The following is a 19,523-nucleotide window of genomic DNA, read 5'->3' as shown; positions in this document are numbered from 1 at the left end:
GCCCGTCTACCTCCCGGATTTAGCATAAGCCCGGAAGAATGGGGGGAGAAAGTAGCCCCCCTTAACGGAACTCGCAGTTATCAGGGCCGAGTGGGGAGTGGGTCAGAAAAACAGCTGCCTCTTACATCTTGGGCGGACTTGCATGGCAGGTGACTTTCAGTATAGATGCTCCTTTAAGACGTGAGCAGGAGGCTGGGCCTTGAGGCGCGTTGGGCGGGAGGAGGGGCTTCCTGGGACGCAACTTGACGGGGGCGTGGTTTCGGAGTGACTGGCTGCCAGGAAGGAGGCGGAGCTCTCGGTGACGCGACACCAGGGAGGGGGCGGGCGTTCATTGATAAAAACGCCCGGCTCCCTCGGGCGCGAGCGCAGCGTAGCAAATCCAGGCAGTGCCACTCGCTACCCGGGCGGGGCGGCCCCGAGAACAAGCCGCGCCCGCGCCGAGACGCACCGCCCTCATGGAGCCCGCCGCCGGCTTTCTGTCCCCGCGCCCCTTCCCGCGTACTGCCGCTCCGCCTGCGCCCCCCGCCGGACCCGGGCCGCCTCGGAGTGCCGCGTCCGGACCGCAGCTGGAGGTGCTGGCCGGGTCACCGGCGCCAGACCCTGGGCGCCTTATCACGGACCCGCGCAGCGGCCGCACCTACTTCAAAGGCCGACTGCTGGGCAAGGTGGGCCAGGGACCGTTCGGGAGGAGGTGCTAGCGGGGGCGGGTCCTGCCGGCCTTTTTTTCAGCGCCCGGCCAGGCTTTCGTCCCCGGCGCGGGGATGTTTGCGGTCCAGATCCGGGAGCCTTGCCTGATGGCTAACCCCTCCTCGTAGGGGGGTTTCGCCCGCTGCTACGAGGTCACTGACACAGAGACCGGGGGAGTCTACGCGGTCAAAGTCATCCCGCAGAGCCGCGTCGCCAAGCCTCATCAGCGCGAGAAGGTGGGTCCAGCGGAAGGGGGAGGGGGAGACGGTGCCGCGGTGGCCCTTGAAGAATGACGACCCGGGTATCCTCATCGCAGATCCTAAACGAGATTGAGCTGCACCGAGACCTTCAGCACCGTCACATTGTGCGTTTCTCGCACCACTTTGAGGACGCCGACAACATATACATTTTCCTGGAGCTCTGCAGCCGGAAGGTGGGAGGCGGTAATGCAGTTAGGAAGGGGAGCCTTAAGACCCCAAAGGGGTCCTGGCTCTCTCTCAGGGAGCAGATGGAGGGAGGGTCAGGCAGGGCGGGTCAGGGGCTGAGGCAGTGTCTCTCTGCAGTCTCTGGCCCACATCTGGAAGGCCCGGCACACCCTGTTGGAGCCAGAGGTGCGTTACTACCTGCGGCAGATCCTTTCTGGCCTCAAGTACCTGCACCAGCGGGGCATCTTGCACAGGGACCTCAAGCTGGGTGAGACTCCTGGGCTAGCAGGATGATGGGGAGGGCAGGATGGGAGGAAGGAGTCTGACACACCTCTCTGCTGCTGTCCAGGAAATTTTTTCATTACCGAGAACATGGAGCTCAAGGTGGGGGATTTTGGGCTGGCATCTCGATTGGAGCCTCCAGAGCAGAGGAAGAAGTGAGTGTTTAAGGAGAGGGGTGGCTACAGTCTGTTTGACACAGCTGACGTGTGTGAGAGACTGTGAGTATGTGTGTGTGGGAGGTAAGATGACTGCCTGATGAACGCATGTGATAGATGAGGAAGAGGGTGATGGGCTGTTTGTGGGAAGGTGGAGATGGTAGCCTGGATTCCTGCGACTGGTGGAGAGGATGAAGACCTTACAACTTTGTGACACAGGTTGGGTAGGTGACCCTGAGTTCCTGAGATGGGGGTATAAGGGTTCTTGGAAGTATATAACTGAACCTGTGTGTGGCGGGAGGAAGGTAACACAGGCAATGTGTAACTGTGTGTGTGAGAGACAGTCCGAGCATGGGAATGATGAGACACGACTCCTGGTAGGTGTGTAAGGAGACCCTGCTGTGACCATGATGACTGGATATACATGATACAGATAGCATGTGTGGCAGATGAATGTTTATGGGGTTGTGACAGCTGGTGTTGGTGTGTGTGGCCTAGACCATGGAAGGTGACAGCCTGTATGGGTGCCTGACAGACGGCATCAGGGGTGGGGAGAGATATCCTTGATGGACACTCTGTGTTGACCCTGGAGGAAGGGGCTGGGTTGGGGATCAGGGGCTCCCCCTGCCCTGCTGAGCAGCTGAGCAGCTGGGCCAGGCTGTTGGATGGGGAACTCAGCTGCTGTCCCTGGCATCCATTGTCCCAGGACAAGCAGGAGCTCTCTGGCCTTTGGTGACAGGCAGCTGCTTTGTCTGGGCTCACAGTGGGGGCAGGGAATGGAGGTGTTATTGGCCAGGGTCTGAGCCTTCCCCTCTCTCCTCCTGCCTCCTTTCAGGACCATCTGTGGCACCCCCAATTATGTGGCTCCAGAAGTGCTGCTAAGGCAGGGTCATGGCCCTGAGGCAGATGTGTGGTCGCTGGGCTGTGTCATGTGAGTCCAAGGGTCAGCCACAGACAGGTGGATACAGGGATGGACTGTACCCTCCATTTCACTCCTGATTCCCCTCACCCGGGCCCCACAGGTACACACTGCTGTGTGGGAGTCCCCCTTTCGAGACAGCTGACCTGAAGGAGACGTACCGTTGCATCAAGCAGGTTCACTACACGCTGCCTGCCAGCCTCTCACTGCCTGCCCGGCAGCTCCTGGCTGCCATCCTGCGGGCCTCACCCCGAGATCGCCCGTCAATTGACCAGATCCTACGCCATGACTTCTTTACCAAGGTCTGTGGCTTACCAGACACCAAAATCTGGTCTGCAGAATCTCAGGAGATTGGATGGGGGCAGATAACAGGACCCACGAGCCCTCTTTCCTATACTCACTCAGCTTTCCTCCCCAGGGCTACACTCCCGACCGGCTCCCTGTCACCAGTTGTACGACAGTCCCAGACCTAACACCCCCCAATCCGGCTAGGAGTCTCTTTGCCAAAGTTACCAAGAGCCTCTTTGGCAGGAAAAAGAACAAGAGTAAGAGTGAGTCTGGGGTGTCAGTGGACTGTGAGAGCAGAGTTTGGGGGCCTGTAACACACATGCACGGGAGAGGGGGTGAGTGTGTATTCATGAGAGTGTTCTCAGGAGGGGTCCTGTGAGCTCCTGAGGAGAGCATATGTTGTACGAGTATTTGATGTTGCCTGTCTCTTGTTATCCCTGTGGGAAGCAGGGGGCAGGATACTGAGATACTAAGGATCCTGAGGCCTGTGTCCCCTCTCCCCCCACCCCCCAGGTAAGAACCGTTCTGAGGAGCGAGATGAGGTCTCATGCTTGGTGAATGGTGTCATGCGGACATCCATTGGCCATCAGGATGCCAGGCCTGAGGTGAGGTATTCACATGTCCACTGTTCCTCTGACTCAACCCTGCCCTGGCAGCTGCAGGAAGCCGGGGATAAAAGAGGCTGAGGAAGCATCCAGCCTCATGGTGGCCTAATGGGCTGTATCTCATTAGCCAGGTTGGCGCTGACCTGGGGTACCTTGGGGAGCCAGGGAAGGCCTGGGCATGAGCCCCCCTAGGAATGGGATTTGTGGGCTTATCACTCCCTTCCTGTACCCACCCCTCCAGGGTCCAGTAGCTTCTGGTCCAGCCCCCCTCAGCCTTGTGGAGACTGCACCTGAAGACAGCTCACCCAGGGGGACACTGGCAAGCAGTGGAGATGGTGAGGAACCAGGGTGGATGAGAAAGGCTGAGACCAGGGGCGAGATGGAGGGACTGGGCAAGGGGACATGGTGTGGGGCCTGGGGGACTGGTCCCTAATTCTCAGTGTCCTATTTCCTTCAGGATTTGAAGAAGGTCTGACTGTGGCCACAGTGGTGGAGTCAGCCCTCTGTGCTTTGAGAAACTGCGTGGCCTTCATGCCCCCCGGTAAGGTCAGGGTCTGGAATGAGTGGACGGTGGTGGGAATTCTTTGGCTAGGAGGCCAGGAACAGGTTCCCATTCCCTTCCCTTCCATGACAGCGGAACAGAACCCAGCTCCCCTGGCACAGCCAGAGTCTCTGGTGTGGGTCAGCAAGTGGGTTGACTACTCCAACAAGTTTGGCTTTGGGTATCAGCTGTCCAGCCGCCGTGTGGCTGTGCTCTTCAACGATGGCACACACATGGCCTTATCGGCCAATAGAAAGTAAGTGCTGTCATGGGGTCCCCTGTACCTGGGCCACTGTACCCAGGAGGACTGCACCTTTGTGTATTTTGTGCTCCTGGGTTCTGGGGCTTGGGGTTTCTCAGGGGAGGGGTGTTAGAACAGGGCATCCTCTGACCTCTGTCCCCTCCAACCCCCAAGGACGGTGCACTACAACCCCACTAGCACAAAGCACTTCTCCTTCTCCGTGGGCGCTGTGCCCCGGGCCCTGCAGCCTCAGCTGGGCGTCCTGCGGTATTTCGCCTCCTACATGGAGCAGCATCTCATGAAGGTACGTGGGCAGGGGTGGGGCACATTGATGACTAACACATCCTGGTCCTTTCCTATTCCCTCTTGGGGAGGGGGAGCAGGGGATAAGGCTCAAAGCTGGAGGCTGAAACCCTAAGGGAGGCATCAAGGGGGAGGGGGCCTGACTCATGTCAGACAGTGATTTGCCCCCACCCCCCAGGGTGGAGACCTACCCAGTGTGGAAGAGGTAGAAGTGCCTTCCCCACCGTTGCTGCTGCAGTGGGTCAAGACAGATCAGGCCCTCCTCATGCTGTTTAGCGATGGCACTGTCCAGGTAAGAGTGGGCCCTGGAGTGGGTGGGAAGGCCTAGGAGGCCCAGGGTGCTAAGGAAGAGTCTGGGCCTGGGACCTAGAGTCTGATCAGTGTTGCCCTCCCATGTGCAGGTGAACTTCTATGGAGACCACACCAAGCTGATTCTCAGTGGCTGGGAGCCTCTGCTTGTGACTTTTGTGGCCCGTAATCGCAGCGCTTGTACTTACCTTGCACCTCACCTCCGGCAGCTGGGCTGTTCCCCAGACCTGCGGCAGCGGCTCCTTTATGCTCTGCGCCTGCTCAGGGACCACAATCCTGCCTAGACCCCGTCCTGCAGAGCACACCCTAACCCAGCCCCTCAGGCCTGAGGCCTGTGCCTGTGTGGCCCTGGTCCTTGCCTTGGTGGCCCTCCCTCTCCTTTTGGTGCCTCACTGGGGGCTTGGGCTGACTCCCCCAGGGAATCAGGGACCAGCTTTACTGGGGTTGGGGGCAGCCTGTCCTCGCTGCCTCCTACCCTTCTCCAAGATAAGCCTGAGCCTTAGCCCCCAGCTCAGGGGGCATTATTTATGGATCACTTTTATTTATTGACAGACATTTTATTTATTGGGATGTGAGCCCCAGGGAGGGCCTCCTCCTGGGATAATAAACCGTTTTGCAGCAGTTGGAGGCCTCCTCACTCACAGTAGACCCCGTGGACCGTGGCCACAGCGAAGAGTGAGGAGTTGGTGAAGGAGGCAGAGGCCAGCCCATCGCGTGCGGCGTCCCAGAGCGCCCGGCTGACCACACGCACGCCCTGGCCAGCACGGGGCCCCAGCACCACGCTGCATACCAGCTTGTAGCGCGGCGGGCTGAGCTCACGCAGGCGCAGGCGCACCTGCTCGCAAAGCTCCCGTGCCAGTGGCCCGGCCTCTTGGCCAGAGTAGCATGCGTTGCGCAGCCCTGTTGCCAGTGCTGCCTCCAAGATGCGCTGTGCAAGCTCGGCCTCCCAGCGCTCTCCAGGCGCAGGTTCCGTGCGGTATGAGGGTGCCACCCGGCGGGCTGGCGCTAGGGGCAACCCTGAGAAGCTGATCCGCGAGCCTAGAGGGGGTGCGGGGCCCAGGGATGGTCGCCGACCTCCAGTACCTGCACCTGGCCCTACCAGTGAGTTGCGGCGTGAGAAGGATGTCCCTGGTCCCAGCATGGAGCCACGTCGGGAGGCTGGGCCCAGAACTACAGGCCGGGCCTCATCAATGCTGGGCAGCCGTCCCGCGCGTGGTGGTGGTGGTTTTGGCCCCGAGTCTTTGGCAGTCTCTTCCTCTTGGCATCCAGGGGGCAGAGGCCTGCCAGCCATAGACCTGCTGGCTAGAAGACCCACACTTAGGCAGGAGGGCCATCTTCACCCACCACCCAGTCCTGAGTTGGTGATGTCAAGGTTTTTTTTACCCTCTATCCCCTTCTTACCTGTGTTTTTTGGGACAAGTGGATCAAATAGTCCAGGAGGTCCTGGGTGCTTAGTGTCTCCTTGCTTCGAGGGTTAAGGACCTTATTAGCGACATCTACAGGGGAGGGGTTGCCCATCTGACCATGATCTTAAGCATGTCTCTACCCCACCTTCCCCTGGGCAAAATGGAGGCAAGCTAGGTGTGCTCTAAGTACACATCCTTTCTTCCCTGGCTTTGACGGCAGGCAAAGGGGAGATATAGCTGGTCCCTACCTCAAACAGTGGAATTGGTCCTGCCATCCCCCAACCAGGATGGATGAATGGACAGACCCAACCCCTTCAACTCCATAGATCCTTCTAGTAGAGGTGTTGAACCCACTCCCCTCCTGCCCCTACCTGCCCTGGCACAAAGTTCTCCCCCACACCTGGCTGAGACTGGGGCCAGGTGACTGCTGACCTTCCTTTCGCTCTCTGCTTTAGCCTCTCCTGGCCCCATCTCCACCAGAATCAGTTCTTCTAGGATGGCCACCCTCTTCTCCCCAACCTCCCACAGGCACCTGAATCAACAGCAGCCCTTGGCCTCCAAGCTCGCTCTCAGCTCCCCAGGCCTGGGACGGCTGCCCTGACTGGCAGGCAGAAGGGGCAGGGCCCCTGGCCTGTGTTGTGGAGTTGCCATGGGTGCTGGGGCAAGTAGTCCTCCCTCTGCTTCCTTCCCTCCAATTCTGGCTCTGGCTTAACCTGAGAGTGTTACTACTGTGAGCATGTGCTGAGTGCAAAGTATGAAAGGATGTCCCTGAGTCATCAGAAGAGAAGCCAGCTAGGGCCTGAAGTTCTGGGGTGGACTACCAAGTCAGATACTGAGGGGGCAGGGTGGAGACAGAGGGACATGTTGCACAGAGGTGAGGGTCCCTGGCCAGAAAGAGCCTTCTATCCCAGAGTTTTTAACCACTGTCCTTTTCTTCGCTTGTGAAATGGTTGTCTGACTGGCTCTTCACATGTGATCAAGTCTCTGAAGTCTGGGATCTGGGAGACCTTGAGGCTGCGGAGGTGGTTGCTCAGGAATGCAGGATCAAGTCCCACAGGAAGGGGTGCCATCAGGCTCTTATCTCCCCATCATTAACAGGGACAAACAGGTCTGCTTCAGGTGCCTGGAGCTATAGGGTGGAGCTTGAATGACATCCTCAGCCCTGGGCTGTGTGGGGGAGGGGAGGCCTGCAGCTCAGCTCCGGAAAGCCAGGTTGACGCTGCGGTGACTCAGTGGTGACCCGAATCCAGCCTCCTGACCCTAGCTGCTGGCCCAAGTGCCCTGAGTCTTGTCCCCAGCTGGCCACACCTCTTCTGTGCCCAGTGCCCAGATTGCCTCCCTCCACTGCCCCGGGCGGATGCATTTCAGGGATGCCAGAGGCTGTGACACTTCTATCAGAGGTGACGCCTCCTCACCTGACCCTTAAAAGAGTGAAGGCACTGCACCCTCCAAAACAAGCCAGGTCTTGGCCTGAAAATCCTCCTGTGGGATTGAGGATTTTCCCTGCTGATGAGATTCCCCAGGCCTGGGTGACCTGAATCTGACCCTAGGCCGGGGAGGGGGGGGCAGCTGGAAGACTGGAGGGCAGGGAGTTTCAGTTTGAACTCTGAACCTAGAGCGGGAGGGTGCCACAGTGCCAGGACCCTCCGGGATCCACTTAAGACCCCTCCGAGGGCTCTTTTCCGGAGCCTCTGAGAGATGGGCGGAGCCTCTTCCCTGGTTGGGCTCCAGTTTCCATGGAAACCCACAGGCTTCCCACCCCAGTGGCTGCCTGGCCAGGCTCCCGGCCGGGGCCTCACCCGCCTGCCGATCCCCAACCACGGGCCTCTCCAGCCTTGGCTTCCCGCGGCTCCCTCTCTGTGCCTTTTCCCTCTCCCCAAGCCTCTGGCCACCGGGCCTTGGACGCCTTCTTCAGGAGCCAAGGCCTCTCCTGGCCCAGTCCCTAAACTTCAGCTTCTCAGCAAACAGGCCTCCCAAGCTCCTGCCCCGCCCTCTCAGGCCTTTCGGGCTTCCTGCTCCTTCTCACCTTCTGCCTCCCTCAGACCAAGGAACAACAGACCTCCTAGGCCATTCCACCTGCTTTCTTCCCCCGCCCTACTCATGAATGGAGACCCCAGGATTGGTTGTGCATGGGGAGGCTGTGCCCTTTTCCACAGCACTCAGAAGCCTCATCAACAACCCCCGATACAGGTGAGGGGTGGGCCCTGTCTGCGGGTTTCCCCTAGCCAGCTCTGTTCGGCTCCATGACTCCGAGGAAGCCCTTGAGGTAGAAGAGGTGGCTCTCCTCCCTGGTGAACTAGTCGATAGGGAATTCAAATGCAGAGGGCGGTACTGGACACTCAGTGTCCACTGTATTCTGAGAGCTAGAGGTGGGAGGCTTTGGAGGCTGGAGCCCGGAGCAGGCAAAGCTTGCCTTTCTCCGGATCTTGGGCTCCCAGTAGAGGAGTAAAGAGCCCTCTGCTGCTTCTGGCTCCTGAGAGATGGGATGTGACTTGATTTCTGTGCACTCAGCTTGGTGGTGGGGTCTCCCTCCCTGGGGAGACAGAAGAGCAGATGGCGTACTCTTAAACTGGGGAGTTACAAGAGAAAAAAAACTCAGTGATGGGAACCAGAATCTCAGACAGGAAGTAGTTCAAGGGTGCTGACTGGGGCCTCACTGCTTGCCCAAGAAGCTAGTGGTTTCTGAAACTAGGGATGGAATTTCCAGGGGGCGGGGTTTGTAAGGGGAGCTAGAATGTATCTTTCAAACCCGGCTTCCTTTACTGCAGGCCTTGGATGTGGGACTAAGAGGCTCCAGGAAACCCAGGCTTCATTTGCCTCCTACCCGCTTACCTTGTTTGGAGGCCCGGAGGCCCTGAGGCCCGGGCCGGAAGTGATTATGAAGATGGAAAATGTGATCTGAACCTCATAATGGGTGTATCACTGCTGTGCCTGCTTGTAGCCAATGCACACTCTGCAGCCCCCACCCCCATGCTTCTGTCTGGAGGAGGGCTGAAAAAGTTGAGTTGGCAGGCAGTGAAGGAGGAGCCAAGAGAAGGCTTCCTTCCCCCAAGACAGGCTAGAAAGGAGAAAGCAAGTGGATTGATATGATGTCCTTGCTGCCTCAGTCCTAGTGCCCCTCAGTGAGCAAGCATACCACCTCCTCTAAGATCTGTGGATTTGTGATTACCATCCCATTTCAAGGGTGAGAAAACTGAGATTCAAATGTGGGAGATGACTGGCTGAGGTACCCCAGGGTGGGGCTAGGAATGGAACCCAGGTCTGTGTGTCCCCATCCTCCACTGGAAGGACTAATCCCGGTCTCTTATATTACAGTAAGGAAATGGAGGCCCAGAGTGGGTGGTGGCACAGGTCAAGTCATACCCTAGATTGACCTCCTCTCTCCTGGCTCTTTCCCTCTCTCCCCCACAGTGATGTTTGCTTTGTGGTCGGTCAAGAACGGCAGGAGATATTTGCCCATCGGTGCCTGTTGGCTTGTAGATGCAACTTCTTCCAGCGACTTCTGGGTGTGGACTCGGGTCCTGGGGTGTCTAACCCCGTGCTACTGAGCACCGTTCCAGCTGCGGCCTTCCTGGCAGTGCTGGAATTCCTGTATACCAACAGTGTTGAGCTGCACCGCCACTCTGTGAGCCCACTGGGCAGGAGCTGGGTTGGGGAGGCTGAGGGTGCCAAAGGCAGAGGAGTTTGCCAATCACGCTGTGGGCTGAGGGTCAGAGGAAACTCCCGTTCACTCCCCCAACCACCTACTCTGCAGGTGCTGGAGGTGCTGACAGCCGCTGTGGAGTATGGGCTGGATGAATTGCGAGAGGTGGGTTTTTGCAGCAGGCCCGTCTCCTCTTCCTTCCCTCTCATGGACTCAGCTCACACACTGCCTCACACACATCCGGGCTTGAAGAGGAGTGTGTGCCAGCACAGAGAAAAATATGGGAATCTCTCTGTAAATCGGGCATATGCATGTGTGGGAAGAGATACACGTATGCCCCTGTGTGTACTGAGGTGGGGTATTTATGCACATGGGGTATTTATGGCTGGTGCTATAGACTCAAGGATAAGTCAGTTTTGATTCTGTTCTCCAGAAAGAGAGAGGAAAAAAGAGACTTGAATATTCTCAATGCAGTGACATAAGTGTGATAGCTGAGGGCAAATGGTGCTGAGACTGTAGAGGGTCTCGCCAGTCCTCCGTGGGTGAACAGAAGACTTTCTGGAGGAGGAAACATTTGTGGAGGAGTTTGTTCAGAGGGGGAGTGGGAAAATAGCATTCTAGTTACTGGGCACAAAAGGAGCTAGTGTGACATTTAGTGTTGCTGGAACAGGAGATGAGAGGAGGAGATCAAGAGATGAGACTGAAGAAGGTGGCAGGGGCCAGGTCATTTAGGAACTTCTACCCCCCCTTCAAGAATCTGGAGTGGAGATTCATTGAAAGGTTCAGACAAGGGAGTAAGGATTTGTAAAGAAAGGGGAAAAGGGGTTGGGAGACATGGGAAGTGCCATAAGAAATGACATGGTTAGAATGGTGGTGGCAGTGGAAGCCCAAGAGAGGCTTTGAGAGAGGACGTAACACTGGCATAACTGACTTTTCTGCATGTGAGGGTAAAAGAGAGGTGTCATGGATGAAACTCGTTTCTGGCTAAGATAGAAATGTCCTTAAGTCAGGAAGGAACAAGTGGAAGACAAGTGTCCTGACACAAGGGGAGAGTAGAATTTTTGCTTAGTCTGTAACTGGTCTGATTAGTGGGGAATATGTTCCTAGAAGGAGGAGGGCTGCTGGGCTTTCCACATCTCAGGCCCTGATGATTCCCTGCCTTTCCTGGTCTGGGAGGTCAAGATGGGCCTGGGGCTGCTGGGAGCCTGGGGGCTTACTGCTCCAAGCTTGCTCACTGCTTCTGGGGGTGGGGTCTCAGTTTGGGACTCCTCTGCACACCTACACATTTCTTTTCCCAGCTGTGCCTGGAGTTTGTGATGAAGGTACTGGACGTGGAGCTAGTCTGTGAGGCACTGCAGGTGGGTGGCGATGTCAGGCCTGGAGGAGAAAGTCAGGTCCCTTCCTGCCAGGCTCCTTAAGCTCAGGAATCTGGCTCTCAGTATGTGGGACTGAGCTCTCAGGATGCCAAGCACCTGGACCTTTGTCTGGCCTGGCGCGACCTTGGTACATGAGAGATGAAATCTGTACCCAGACCTGTGGGTACATCAGCAGTATCAGGTCCAGGGGCAGAAAAAGTTGAAGGGGGTGGAGGTCTTTGCTGGTCTTTCCTCTATTTGGGCTGCGGAATGGTTCTCAATCAGACTTGGGGTGGCGGTGGGATAGAGGTTAGAAGCTAAGCCTAGGCCCCAGTGTAGGATTTGAAAGAACGACATAGCCTCCTGTAGCGAAGGCCAGGTTGTTAGTTAAGTGCATCAGAGTGTGCACGTGTGAACTGCGGTCTTCACTGGGGAGGCCACAGCCCTGTCAGCCTCCCCTTCTAAGGTTAGGATCAGGCTTGTAGTGGTAGACCCCAGTGTGGAGGGCCACATGGACGTGCCCATGTCCAACTTAGCCTCTGTCCTTCTCCTCCCAGGTGGCCGTAACTTTTGGCTTGGGACCTCTGCAGGAGTGCTGCATGGCCTTCATAGAAGCCCACAGCCAGGTACAGCTCCCATCTTCATACCCTCAACCATACACACCCCATTCTGTGCCTCCTCCTTGACCCATTCGCCTGCCCACAGGAGACACTCCGGACTCGCAGCTTCCTGGAGCTTTCGGCGGCGGCGCTGCTGCCCCTGCTGCGCAGCGACAAGCTCTGCGTCGACGAGGCTGAGCTCATCCGGGCGGCCCGGAGCTGGGCGCGCGTGGGCGCCGTGAGTGGGGGTTGGGGGGAGTGCGGGAAGTGTGCTGTAAGAGGCGCGTCCCGCAGGAAACGGGAGGGAACCGGCGCGGGCAATTGTCCCGGCCTCGCCCAGGCTCAGGGTTGGCGTTCGCAGGCGGTCCTGGAGAGATCCGTAGCCGAGGTGGCGGCCCCGGTGGTGCGGGAGCTGAGACTGGCCTTGCTGGCCCCGGCAGAGTTGAGCGCCCTGGAAGAGCAGAACCGGAGGGAGCCGCTTATCCCGGTGCGGACGCGGAGAACCCGGCTCAGATGCACTCAGTAGCGTGCGGGAAGGGCGCGAGGGCGCGGTCCGGCCCATGGTCTGCTGGGCTCGCGCGGGGCTCGGAGATGACCGGTTTTCCCGTGCAGGTGGAGCAGATAGTGGAGGCGTGGAAGTGCCACGCCCTGCGGAGAGGGGACGCGGCTCGGGGCGCCCTATGCCGCCGACGGAAGGGCACCCTGCCTCGTGAGCATCACCGCTTTCTGGACCCGCCCTTACAGTGACCCAGCGCAACGACGGAGCGAGGAACTCCGGGACTGTCCAACTGGGCCAGCCCAAAACTACAACTCCCGATACGCTCGGCGCTTGGAGTAGATTTCTGCTCCCAGCATGCAAGGCGAGCCGGGCACCGGAAGTCCACCCGTTGTCATGCGCGACAGAGTGGCGTGGATTTAGGGTTGGTGTAGTAGCGAGGGTATTCTTCGCACTATGCCTTGTTCCTAGGCGCCTTCACCTTATTTGCTCGATGACACCCAGATATCTTTTCAGTTCAGTTCTTTAACCCAAACCTGCCTCCAGGAAATCGCTTCCTTGAATGCCCCTTAGGCACCTGAGCTCCTCATCTTGCCCCAGTTCGGGGCTAAAAGTGTTTTTCATCTCCGTAGTCAGGTCAGAAACCTGAATCTCACCCTTATCTTATCATCCTTCCTCCCACCTGCTTCCTATCCTTTCTACCATCTAAGAGACTTTTCCAGTTGGTTCAGTTCTTAATCTTCCTGCCTTCATTCCAGCCACCACCCTCCCCTCGGCGTGCCCTAATCCATTCCCTACACTGCAGCCAGACCTTTCTTCTACAAGTCAGGTTTTACAACGTCTGTCCTAATCCCCTTATTAAGCCCCTCAATTTCTCCATTGCCGTCAGGACAAAATACAATAGATTTTACTTTCAGGACACTCAAAACTACTAGGTGGTTCCCAAACACTAGCAACTCTTTTCTCAATCACCGAATGTGCATAAATTCACTCATTCTAGAACTGCTAGTCCCCTAGCTCCAGAGTTAGTCTTGGGGTTAATGAAGACTCCCTATGCTACCTCTTCCATTCGTTACACGTTTTCTCTTCCTGTAGAACAAAATCTCTTGGGAGAAAGATTCCTGGGGCTGGAGTGGTGCCTTGTTCAATTTTGCTTTCCCTGTTACATACTCAGTACTCTGTAAATTTTAAATGAATGACTAATCCTTATTTAAACACTCCTTTATTCCATAGAGAGTTTAAGGAAGCTGAAAAACGATCTAAAATGAGGGACAGTGGATTATTTGGAAGAAAATAAAGCTAGATTTCTGTATCAGATTTTATACAAAAATATATTGCACATGGATTAAAGAGAGTTATTTCTTCATGCCATATCATTTCATGGCAGCATTATTTGTGTAATGAAAAATAAAAGCAACCTGTATGTCCATCAATAGAAAACTAGTTAAATTAACTATGGTATATTTCTGCGATGATATAAAAAGATACCCGTATCTTTGATGCAAAAAAGCACAGAGCAGCCAAGTAGATCTTCAGTCCTTTTGTTAAAAGAGTTGGTGAAATGAGTATGCCTTCTGGAACCAGGCTGCTGGGTTTGAATCCCAGCTCCACAGCTTTGTGACTTGAGTGAGGCCATTTAACTTTTCTAGTTCTGCTTCCTTATTGATAAAATGAAGATAAAAGAACCTACCAGTAGGGTTCTTAGAAGAAATTAATCTTTGTAAAGTGTTTAGAACTGTTGTTACCAGACAAAGGCATTGGATTGTTTTGCTTGATGCTGCTCAATGACCAATTCCTGGAGATACCAGGGTTTCAAAGAGAGAAAAAGTGTATTGCTTAGGTGCATAGTAGAAGAGTAGATGGTCTAACAGCCCAAAATCTGTCTCCCTGAACTGCAGTAATTCTGATAGTTTTATTAGAGAAAAAGGTGGGCAAGGTTTAGGGTAATGAGCACAGTGCCCCAGATGATGCAATTAGGTAATCTAATTATTGAGCATGCGCAGATTAATTATGCTTGGTCACAGAACATATGTAAGAAAATGGCGGAATGTAGGTTTAAGTCTAAGCTACTGCACATATCATGTGGGCACGTTTTGCTTAGAGCCAGTCCCCATTATCAAGATAACTTTGGATTTGGGGTGGGATAATTCATTAACAAACATTAGGGGCTATTTTTAGTGATTACAAAACTCTGAAGTGGAAAAACTGGATAACTAGGTATAAATAAAGGTTAGTCACAAGGTTTTTACAACCACAGGAGCAGAAAATAAAGGCAATACAATCATTATCAGGGATCAAGGCAGCTGGATGACAATTTAGAGATTTCAGGAATTTCCCTGTCTGCTCCAATATACCAGAAAGCAAAAGAAATATCTGTATAATGATCCAGTAAGCAAAATCATCCCTTAAATCCTGACTTCTCAGTTGCACTGTAGTGGTACAGATTAAATGCTGTTTACGTGCTTGGAAAATAACTTCAAAACATTCATTTTTTCCACCAATATTCATTGACTAGACACTCTGCCTCCTGCAAGCAGTATGTGGCACTTTCCTGGCTCGCTGTGCCTGTGCGTTACCAGGAGAAGCAAGGCCTCAGGACTGTGGAGCAGGCCCATCCGTCACCTTCATGTCCACTCTGCTGATCAATCAGCCCCAAACACTTGGCTGAAGGAGCTGAGGCTCCGTGAGCGTGTACGATGGAAGCTGGGGCGGCTCGGGAGAGCCCTGTTGTCCTGCTAACAATGAGCCAATGCAAGAGTCCTACAGGCCAGTGTAGCAGACTATGAAGAAACTGTAAAGAAAGCAAAAGAAGCATGGAAAATATAGGCAGATATTCTAGGTCCCAAGTGAGGAGAAATAGTAAAGCAGATTGGTGAGGCATTATGGGAGAAGATCTAAGTTCTAGGAAACTTGGTGTCTTTAAAAATGGGGAAAATCTTAGTAGAAGGTGTGGGAGAAGTTCAAGAGCACGTGGATATTTGTGATTTTGCTGTTGGCTTGTCCTGGATGATTGGGGGACCCATCCTGCCTTCTGAAAGACCTGAACACACGCTTGTTGAGCAGTGGAATCCCTTAGGCCCAGCTGGAATCATCACTGCGTCAACTTCCCTGTGGCAGTGTATGTTTGGAATAATGCTATTGCAACGCTCTGTGAATGCCTGCCTCTGCTAAGGTGCTCCAGCAACTTCCCTCATTAGTGTAGCTGTCACAAAGATGATTAATTGCAAAGGTCCCGGAAGACAACAAACTGCCAGGTGCAATTTGTTCCTTGCCTTGTGGTAGAGCAGGTATTGGCACACAGCAACGGCCAAAGATGAACGGGTGAACCTGCTGTCCCTCTCCAGGAGCACACAGGTGGGAAAACAGATGTTTCTTATGGTGCAGGAGAGGTTTGGGAGAAGTTTAGAGCTTGGAGGAAACAATGCTATTTATTGCTTTTGAGGAGGCAGACCTCAGCTTAGTTGTTCCATCAGCTCTCTTTACGGCGTTGGGACAGCTGGCCAGAGGTGTACAACTGCGAGGCGGCTGTTTTTACATGAAAGCATCTATGATGAAGTTGTAAATAAACTGAAAAAGGGCTATGCACAGATCTGTGACGGGAACCCATGGGACTCTAATGTTCTCTATGGGCCACTCCACACCAAACAGGCAGTGAGCATGTTCCTTGGAGCAGTGGAACAAGCAAAGAAAGAAGGTGGCACAGTGGTCTATGGTGGCAAGGTTATGGATCGCCCTGGAAATTATGTCGAACTGACAATCGTGACAGGTCTTTCCCATAATGAGTCCATTGTGCACACAGAGACCTTTGCCCCAATTCTTTATGTCTTTAAATTCAAGAATGAAGAAGAGGTCTTTGCATGGAATAATGAAGTAGAACAGGGACTTTCAAGTAGCATCTTTACCAAGGATTTAGGCAGAATCTTCCTCTGGCTTGGACTGAAAGGATCAGACTGTGGCATTGCAAATGTCAATATTCCAACAAGTGAGGCTGAGATTGGAGATGCATTTGGAGGCGAAAAGCATACTGGTGGTGGCACAAAATCTGGCATTGATGCCTGGAAACCGTACATGAGAAGATCTACTTGTACCATCAGCTATAATGAAGACCTTCCTCTGGCCCAAGGAATCAAGTTTCAGTAAAGATATTTGAGATTCGTATTACTTCAAGGCTTTTAGGCATTCCTGCAGCTATTCCTTATGAAGAAGACAGAGAAAATTAAGGCTTACCCTGAATAAATAAATCATTTTGAATGTGAACAGTGCCTAATTCCCTACACCCACTAGGCTCTGACTAAATCAAGAAACTTATTTTTTAAAAATAGAAATAAATTATCATAACAGCTGTATGGAGAGGGATTGGATTTTTATGTCACTAGTTATTGTTCTTCATGGTTTTTATAAAGTTTATGATTATTTTCTAATTAGAAAAAAAAGTTCAGGTGGTGGTAGAGATTGTGGAAAATCCAGAACAGAATAGAAAAGAAAATAGAAGAGTTCTCGATGGTTGCAGGAACGTTTCCTGAGAGAGTAAAGAATTCTTATAGTGGTTATGGGGATTCACATGACCCCCTAGCATGTATTGGAAAGGATGCGACCTATATTAGGGATAGTCTTGTATCCCAAGGACCAGAGCACAAAACACGCAGAACAGTTTGCTGTATTTAAAATGACTAGGAATATTCATCCTCAGTTACACCGCCTTTTGCTCACATTGGCTTGGGTCATCATGGAAGAGATGGGTGGGTAGATGTAGATTTTGCTCCTGCATCAGAACCACTTCCCTGCTAAGGACTCTGAGCCAGAAGCTGCCTATGCCAAGGTCCAGTGAAAGCACATCTGAGTTACTCGTGCCTTCCTCCTTAGACCATTTTTTTTGCTGTTTAGTTTCTGAGGTTGCCCTTGGGGATTTGTTCTCAGAGAAGAGCTTCAGTATATGGCAATATGTGCTTACCGAGAACTGAGGAGAGTTCTCTTTGCCAAGTCTTGCTCCTGCCCATTGAGAAGCTGCCCAGAGGAGCCTTTGGACAGATTCAACCCCAGGCCCCCCATCACCACCCTGATATTTGGAGTTCTTTCTCCCTGGCAGTCTACTTTCCCCCAGTTACAACCCCCACCCCGGCCAAACTGGATCAGGGAAGAAGCCTTCAGAAAAGATGAAATTTGTAGACTATCTAATGCATCAGAATATTTGGAGAGATTTAGACAACCGGCAAAGAGATTGGGTTTAATTATGACAGAGAGAAGCAAGAAAATGAAAAAACTAGGCAATTAGAAATGAAACCAGGGAAGGAAAAGTATTCATAATACATTCCACGGCCCAGCTATAAATAGTGTTTACCGACGCAAGCTGATATCTTCATTGGCTATTAAGCCAAATACTGATTTTCCTATGGAGAGGCTATTGTCAGGAGAAAGGCAGTGGTGAAGGTAGATGAAAGACAGTTATTTTCTATAATGGAAAATCAGTAATGCCTAAAGTTTCAAAAGCAATAAGTACCAACCTGGGTTTAGGAATATAGAGGTAAATTCCAAAAGAATCATTGTCTTTGGGGAAGGGTAAATGGGAAATGTGGAGCTGACGGATGGCTATTTTTCAGAACAAGATTTGTAAAACTATTTGGTTGTTTAAACCAAAAGAATATATAACTTTGATGAAAAGTAAAACAAAATTATATCAGAGATTTCCTAATTCTTCTCCTCACCGTGTCTGCTCAACATACAGCTTGCATAGTTGTTTAATCCCTCCTATTGAACTAGGTAGGGACATTAAAAATATCTCATGAAATAAAACCTATTGAAAGCCAAATTTGCCTCCATAAAGTTCAAAATTGAGTACATTATTCTATATTGTTATGAATGTCCTTTTAAAAATAAACAGTTTAAACCATGCAGTTTTAAAGTTATGCTATGGCTTTCCAATAATTCTTTTTTAGGTCATAATATTTAAGTATTCTAATCCTGTGTTTTGTTTTTTTCTTGGCATGGGCAGGCTCCGGGAACCGAACCTGGGTCTCCAGCATGGCAGGCGAGAACTCTGCCACTGAGTCACTGTTGCCCGCCCTCTAATTCTGTTTTAATTAGTATAATACCGTGAAAAGAAAACATAACCAATTAAAACATTTTTTAGGAGTCATAATTACACTTGGAAAATTGTACAAAATTATTTTTGATCGACCTGTTTTCTTATATTTTATTTTCCCAGCATTTTATATTTTATTTTTTCCAGTATTTCTTTTTAGACAGATCTTCTGGAATACAAGCTGCATTGGTGTTTTAATTTTTATATTTATAATTTATTTCCAATTAGGCATTCAAGGAGACTGTCCTTCCTGAGTTTCTATTAAAGACATGATAATGTGGCTAGCTTGGAATAATATCTCTAGTGCACTGTTTAGAGAAGGCGATTGAAAGTGCTAACTTTAGGGCCAGAAGTCAGGTACAACTGACTTCATAATTTTCCTATACTTATGTTACTAACAACAAGGACAACTCAGGTTTTTTTGTCATAATGTTTATGAAAAGCTTTTGCCTTAAAAATTTCCTCTTTGTTCTTTTTTACTGACCTAATAAAAGTTGCTTATTCATTAAAAAAAAATATATATATATATTTGTATATTTTTTCATTGACTATTCACGTGCCAGGCAATGATTCAGGATCACAGAATACATAAGAGAACATCAGATAAAATCCCCATCTTGTATAGTTTTCTTTCTGGTGGGAGAAACATATAGTAAACAATTAAATGATATAATTTCAGGGACTAGTTTGTGTTATGAAGAAAAATAAAGCAGGTCAAAAGAATAGACAGTGATTTAAGTAGGAGTGGGATTTTTTCTTATAGGGTGTTGCGTCAAGGACTCGATAACATTTGACTGGAGACCAGAAGGAAGGAGGACCTGGGCCATGGGTTTTGGGGAAAGACATTGGAGGGTTTTGTTGGGGGTGGGGGGTGGGGTGGGTCGTGTGTGAATGATCAGATTTACATTGGCTGCGGTGGGGAATTTTGGGGTAGATGGCCAGAGTAGTCCAGGGAGAATAGTTATGGGTTATTGCAATACTCCAGGCGAGAGATCTCAGACCAGGATGGTAATTGGAGGGGGTTGTAATTCGTGAAGATTTAACGAATGATTGTGAGTGACTTCTGAAACATATAAATAATCTTTTTTCTTTCTGGTATATTAAAGTACACAGACAGGAAGCACCTGAAATCTTTGAAGCATAATGCAGCTGCCCTGATCCCTGGGAATGATTGTAGAAGTTCTTATTTG

General features: G+C 52.0%; 3 protein-coding genes and 1 pseudogene across 15 annotated transcripts; 3 read left to right on the top strand and 1 right to left on the bottom strand.

Moving 5' to 3' along the window:
- Positions 1 to 240: 240 nt before the first annotated feature.
- PLK3 (polo like kinase 3) lies at positions 241 to 5,516 on the top strand. Of its 4 annotated transcripts, none has more exons than XM_077149881.1 (15): positions 241 to 665; positions 816 to 923; positions 1,004 to 1,120; positions 1,251 to 1,380; positions 1,462 to 1,549; positions 2,385 to 2,480; positions 2,572 to 2,770; positions 2,887 to 3,013; positions 3,270 to 3,361; positions 3,603 to 3,696; positions 3,819 to 3,902; positions 3,996 to 4,158; positions 4,318 to 4,447; positions 4,625 to 4,738; positions 4,848 to 5,515. In XM_077149881.1, the coding sequence occupies exons 1-15, from the start codon at positions 456 to 458 to the stop codon at positions 5,037 to 5,039; spliced, it is 1,944 nt and encodes a 647-aa protein (XP_077005996.1). In that variant the 5' UTR covers positions 241 to 455; the 3' UTR covers positions 5,040 to 5,515. The 4 variants fall into 4 exon arrangements, with proteins under 4 accessions (XP_077005996.1, XP_077005995.1, XP_077005994.1 ...); XM_077149880.1 differs by having other exon boundaries at positions 2,887 to 3,019; positions 4,848 to 5,514; XM_077149879.1 differs by having other exon boundaries at positions 3,819 to 4,158; positions 4,848 to 5,516.
- Positions 5,153 to 12,568, bottom strand: DYNLT4 (dynein light chain Tctex-type 4). 6 transcript variants are annotated; one of them, XM_077149889.1, is made up of 3 exons: positions 6,694 to 12,568; positions 6,157 to 6,251; positions 5,153 to 6,057 (listed from the first exon to the last, which is right to left on the bottom strand). In XM_077149889.1, the coding sequence occupies exon 3, from the start codon at positions 6,044 to 6,046 to the stop codon at positions 5,390 to 5,392; it is 657 nt and encodes a 218-aa protein (XP_077006004.1). In that variant the 5' UTR covers positions 6,047 to 6,057; positions 6,157 to 6,251; positions 6,694 to 12,568; the 3' UTR covers positions 5,153 to 5,389. The 6 variants fall into 6 exon arrangements, with proteins under 6 accessions (XP_077006004.1, XP_077006007.1, XP_077006008.1 ...); XM_077149892.1 differs by having other exon boundaries at positions 6,157 to 8,694; positions 9,525 to 12,568; XM_077149893.1 differs by having other exon boundaries at positions 8,994 to 9,044.
- On the top strand, positions 5,561 to 13,608 carry BTBD19 (BTB domain containing 19). 5 transcript variants are annotated; one of them, XM_077149884.1, is made up of 8 exons: positions 5,563 to 8,351; positions 9,573 to 9,786; positions 9,916 to 9,969; positions 11,103 to 11,162; positions 11,717 to 11,785; positions 11,865 to 11,996; positions 12,120 to 12,245; positions 12,371 to 13,608. In XM_077149884.1, exons 1-8 carry the CDS (start codon positions 8,266 to 8,268, stop codon positions 12,503 to 12,505), a joined length of 876 nt encoding a protein of 291 aa, XP_077005999.1. In that variant the 5' UTR covers positions 5,563 to 8,265; the 3' UTR covers positions 12,506 to 13,608. The 5 variants fall into 5 exon arrangements, with proteins under 5 accessions (XP_077005997.1, XP_077005998.1, XP_077005999.1 ...); XM_077149882.1 differs by having other exon boundaries at positions 5,561 to 8,351; positions 9,573 to 9,969; XM_077149885.1 differs by lacking the exon at positions 11,103 to 11,162.
- Positions 13,609 to 13,722: 114 nt separating this feature from the next.
- Positions 13,723 to 18,063, top strand: LOC143674334 (alpha-aminoadipic semialdehyde dehydrogenase pseudogene; annotated as a pseudogene).
- Positions 18,064 to 19,523: the final 1,460 nt, after the last annotated feature.

Source organism: Tamandua tetradactyla, chromosome 2, assembly GCF_023851605.1.
Source record: "Tamandua tetradactyla isolate mTamTet1 chromosome 2, mTamTet1.pri, whole genome shotgun sequence".
Lineage (NCBI taxonomy): Eukaryota > Metazoa > Chordata > Mammalia > Pilosa > Myrmecophagidae > Tamandua > Tamandua tetradactyla.
This window is presented reverse-complemented; position numbering and strand designations above follow the sequence as displayed.